Source organism: Selaginella moellendorffii, unplaced genomic scaffold (assembly GCF_000143415.4).
Source record: "Selaginella moellendorffii unplaced genomic scaffold, v1.0 SELMOscaffold_27, whole genome shotgun sequence".
Lineage (NCBI taxonomy): Eukaryota > Viridiplantae > Streptophyta > Lycopodiopsida > Selaginellales > Selaginellaceae > Selaginella > Selaginella moellendorffii.
In genome coordinates, this window is record NW_003314288.1 from 427,689 (window position 1) to 432,758 (window position 5,070).

General features: G+C 46.8%; 1 protein-coding gene across 1 annotated transcript; it reads left to right on the forward strand.

Moving 5' to 3' along the window:
- The first annotated feature begins 3,588 nt into the window (after nt 1-3,588).
- Nucleotides 3,589-4,754, forward strand: LOC112348153 (pentatricopeptide repeat-containing protein At3g05340-like). The gene is made up of 3 exons (XM_024680248.1): nt 3,589-3,675; nt 3,793-4,316; nt 4,640-4,754. The coding sequence occupies exons 1-3, from the start codon at nt 3,589-3,591 to the stop codon at nt 4,752-4,754; spliced, it is 726 nt and encodes a 241-aa protein (XP_024536016.1).
- Nucleotides 4,755-5,070: the final 316 nt, after the last annotated feature.

Sequence of the window (5,070 nt, forward strand, 5' to 3'; positions counted from 1 at the left end):
TGGGGATAAAAAACAATACCTTGAGGTGATGGGGTTGTTTCCATAACAAAGATGATTTGAGTCTCAGCACCATCAAGCATTATCCAATCACGAACCTCGATAACTTCAGTTTGTAAAGCAAGATGAAGGCGATCACAAGTGATGCTGCCTTAAGCTTTGATGTGGAGTTTTCATCCTGGGTTGTAATGGGTTGTCATGAGGCCATCCGATGAGCAAGGTTTTCCGTTAAACAAATACCTGACTTTACCTTTTTCATTGTATCATACCTTGTCCACTGCTGAGGAAGAAAAACAAGATCCCAACAAGAACTTTGCTGTACGTGATGGCTTGCTAGCTCTTTGTAGATCCAATAAGTCTTTGATCGAAGCTCCCACATTCCTATGCCACCTAGGCCAAAGACCTCTACCCAAGCCTGGAGCTGAACAGTCACCTATATACTGTTGAGTACTGTTCTTATGCGCTACGTTGAAGAACAAGTGATCAGCTAATGCCTCTGTCAGATGGTCTGGTTCTTTCTGACTTAACCTGGGTAGGAGTGACTTCCATATCTTCAACATCTCTTTTGCTCTTCCATCCTGGACCTTCTTTGTGTTGAGAGGAGCAGTGCCAATCCATTCCTTGTTTCTAGTTACCACCCTGTCTAGGCAAGATCTTCTACAGCTGAGCGAAGAGGAGGTGCCAGCTCTGGTTTCGTGGATATAAACCTGACACAAGAACTTTGAAGAGAAGAGCTTTGGATTGAATTCCTGGGTGTGGCACATTCCGAATAACTGAATTCCACTCTACTTTTGCCCGGACTTTGCACCCGCTGGAGTTTCTAAAGTTTCTACATATGTTGTTGGTGATCAAGTTTTGGTGAATTATCGGGTGTTGCGGATCCAAGGTTTTGCTGCGTAGGTCCTTATCACATCGTCCAACAAGTTAGTCCACAAATCTATGTGGTGACACTCAATGCACAATGTCAAGAGAAGATCCATGTGAAGCGGTTAGCTCGATATTGTGTGTGAACGGATTGATGTAAGGATTCTACCATATATTATAAGATTGGAATGCACTAACTTTATAATAATAATAAATTAACAATTTTTAATGTGTATTTATGGAGCCCACAAGAGTAGGAGTGAGGTGTTATCATATTATGAATCCCACAAGATCAAGAGTGAGAGGTGTTAATCACATTATTTATATGCTCCATATGATCCTGAGGTTTAGGGATATGAGGGAGTAAGTTTTATGGCCCAGGAAGGAAAAAAAAAGAATTAATTAGAGTGAAAATGCGAGTTATCGTGAAATTAGAGAGTTAAGAGTTAACACGAGCTAAGAGTAAAAACGTGATGTAGCAGCTTAAAAGAGGGAATCGGATGGAGTTCCACCAGGTAGAAAAGACAAGTCATAAAGCCTCGGATTGCTCCCAACCCCCTGCCTCCACCCGGTTGCCTACTTTAACCAAGCCCCGAACCACCCAGCAGTCTTGGCGCACAGGGATGACATCAGCCCTAACCTCCTGCTCCACCGCTCCTACTTCTGAGCTGCTACCAGCTTCTTCCCCCCTTAAGAAAAAAGGTCTGTTGTTCTCTTGGAGTTCAAGAGGCATCCTCTTCACCGTCTCCTCTGTTTTTGCTAGCTAGTTAGCTCTTACAAGAAGGAGCACAAGCCAAGTTCAGCTCCATGCTCAGCTCTATCATCTCCTCTTTAAGACACCTCACCTCTTTGAAGCCATTCAGGAGAGCTAGCACGCTTCACGTATAGACGTCCCCCCCCCCCCCTTTTCTTTTTTGCGATTGTCTCTTCAAACTCATCATACTTATTTAACACACCAAACCTTACCAAGCCGAGTGCAGGTTTTGAAACCCCATGAGTCACCTTGGCCTTTTTCCATCTTCCAGTTGAGCTCTCCAACAATCTTGACGTGCGGATGCGTGCAAACTGCTCCTTGAGCCAGGACCATTTCTCCAGGAGATAACTTATGCTACAACACTCTCCACTCGACGATCTCAATGTGGAAAGATCCACAAAGCTGTCCCACTCATCATAGTTGTAGAAGAAATCATCCTCATACTGCATCTGCAACCTTGCTTGAGCCCAAGCCTCTGCCATCGCAGGCTTCTCCCTCATCTTGATCAGCTCACACTTGAGGCGGCAAAACAAGTCCAGGTCCTGAGGAACAACAATGGAATACACCTTCTCAGGTACCTGTCTCGAAACCTGTGAAAGCACAGTGGACGATGTGGTGTTTCAGATTGCAGCAGAATGATAACTTGATGGAAGCAACAAAACCATCGAGCTCGCTCTTTGGGGATCAATTATCATCTCCTCCTTTGAAGCAATGAGCAGCAGGCCTTGATCGCATCCAGAAGTACTAGAGATAGTCTGCAAAAGCAAGTTTGACACCAGTTATTTTGGCAACACAGAAGAAAAAGAAGAAAAATAAACTCAAGTTTCAAAATTTATAGAGATCCATACAATCCAAATCAAGATCAATCCTCCACGAACTTAATGCCGCTTTCAGCACCTCCAAGCTCTGCCGAAAAACGTAGCCACGGTATGCCACAATCGTTCGCTTGAAAATCTGAAGATGCCAATCGAAGCATGCAAGCAAAAACATGAAGTAAAGAAGCGCAGGTGGACAACAAAGGAGATGAACTGAGCGAGGCCAAGAACACATATAAGGACTGAATGGAAGCACGTGAGGCCTCGCGCGGTTTTTTCCTCCATGTGTGGCTTCGGTAAGGTATGTTGCGGAGCAGCCAGAAACCCAGGGTGAATATAAGTACGTGAGGCCTTGTGAGGTTTTACCACTGCCCGAGGACTCCTGTGCATGGGCCCCGGGTGAGAGTCATTTGCGAAAGTGTTCTGCATGAAACTGGTGCCCTGAGGCTTCTGGCCGCGTCGCCCCATGAAGAGCATTTTTTATTTAATTTGTGTAGAGTGTGGTTTATTTTTGTATATTGAGTGTATCGATATCTTTTAGTTAGCAGATTATATTGAAGAACTGAAGACTACCTACAGTTAAGTGCATGCAGCAACAGATTTTCTGGTGGGACAACAAGTTCAAGAAGAAAAAAAAGTTCTTCTCAGAGTCCTACCCGGATTTCAAACATGTTTCTACCGGAGAGAGGGATCGCCAACAGGAAAACACCAACCTGGGTCTCTGCAAAACTCGAGTCGCTCGCTGACCCAGCTGCACCACGGCCCGCTACAAATCTCCACATACCCCACCTGTAGCTGGTGATGAACCGGTGAGTTTAGGGAGGCCGCGTGAGAGACTCAGCTGAGAGCAGATCCCTTTCTTTGGGAAAACAAGCCCATGACGCTGTGCTCAAGAGTGATGAGCACAAAAGCAACATCTACTTGTTGACGGGATTGATCGATATGTACTGCAAGTGTGGCGAGCTTGAGGAGGCTCGCAAGATTTTCCACTCCATGGGAACTCGGAGTGTTGTCTCCTACACTGCGATCATCCAGGGCTGCAACACGAACGGGCAAGCTGAACTTGCTCTGGAGTACTACTCTGCCCTGAGAGCTGATAACACCATTCAAGCTAATGCTTGCACCTCCACCTGTGTCCTTGTTGCTTGCGGGAGTGTGATGGCGATCAAGCTCGGGAGGGAGATTCACCAGCTGGCGAAGCATAAAGAACTGCTGAAAAACAATCCAGTTCTGGGCTCCAGCCTGGTGAGCTTCTACGGCAAATGCGGCAATGTTGATTCTGCTCAGGAAGCGTTTGACGAGTGCCGAGCTCGGGACAACACGGGTCTCTGGAACTCTCTCATACAGGCTTACACTCTCCAGGGCCGATCGATCGAGGCCTTGGAGCGTTTCTATTCCATGACTCAGGAGGAGGGCTGTAAAGCTGACGATGTGAGTTTTGTCTCGGTGTTGAACGCTTGCAGCCATGGTGGTCTGGTCGGGAAAGGAAGGCTGCTTCTGGATGAAATGCCCAAGCAGTATGGAGTCAAGCCACGTCTGGAGCATTATGTGTGCCTGATCGATATGCTCGGGCGAGCTAACCTCCTCGACGAAGCTGTGAGAGTTCTCAGAGCCATGCCTTTTGAACCGGATGCAGTGGTTTGGACGTCCCTGCTTGGAGCCTGCTGGAAGTGGAAGAATTACACGATCGGCAAACTCGCGTTTGAGTGTCTTGTGGAGATGGATCCCAAGAGCGGCACGCCCTACGCATTGATGGCCAATATATTTGGAAACCTGGGGATGCTCAGTGAAAGGGCTGCTGTTGTGGAGAGAATGAGAGGTGAAGGCAGCTTCAGGAGCCCGGGAGAAGCTGGTGGACGGATGTTAGCTCTCTTTCTCTTCCTCGGGTATGTCTTTTAGAACGTTGATCACATCGCTCATGTACCCTGCTCTTTCATTCTCAGCAACAATTGCTTGAGCTTGGCCGCAATCTCGTCGCTCTGTGAGTGACTCCTATCCCTGACAGAAAAAGAATGCACTTTTCCTGGATCACCTGTGCGGCCACGGTGAGAAGCTTGTGCTGGGGTGTGCTCTGGTGAAGTCACACCAGAAGGAGACCATCAGAATTGTGAGAAATCTCCAAGTTTGTGACAATTGCCATGCGGCCACTGCTCTCATCTCTAAGCTGGAAAAAAAGGCTAATCATCTGCAAAGGGTTCATGTGTTCCAGGATGGCAGATGTTCCTGTGACAACTACTTTTGAAAACATGTCAGTGCTCTTTCTTGCAGTTATCCCTGGTTTTAAACCCTCTGTGAGTCAAGCAGAAACATGGGCCGCTGAGTGAGCATGCCTCGTCAAAGTACCGCCACCAACCTGAACTTCACGGAGAAAAAATTAACATTTAAAAGTTAAAACTATGCAAAAGGAGGATGACACATTGTCTTAAATTTAAATTTCTTTTTGGTAGCAGAATCGGGGAATGCTGACTAAACCTGCCAACAGGTGCCCCAAAACGGAGCGCCCAGATTCAAATAATAAGCCTTAGTATGAAGACTTGCCAGTACCCAAACTCTTTGCTGATAGCAAGTACCGCCTCATGTTCCGGGAGCAAGGTGATGGTGGCTTGCGGCATGACCAACTTTGGGTTTGTGCTCCTAGAG

Bases quoted from the DNA above. Each gene is read 5' to 3' on its own strand.
- LOC112348153 (XM_024680248.1), top strand. From the start codon at position 3,589: ATGGCGATCAAGCTCGGGAGGGAGATTCACCAGCTGGCGAAGCATAAA. The intron at 3,676-3,792 runs GTGAGCTTCTAC...TACACTCTCCAG, and splicing joins CAGTTCTGGGCTCCAGCCTG to GGCCGATCGATCGAGGCCTT. The intron at 4,317-4,639 runs GTATGTCTTTTA...CATGTGTTCCAG, and splicing joins GCTCTCTTTCTCTTCCTCGG to GATGGCAGATGTTCCTGTGA.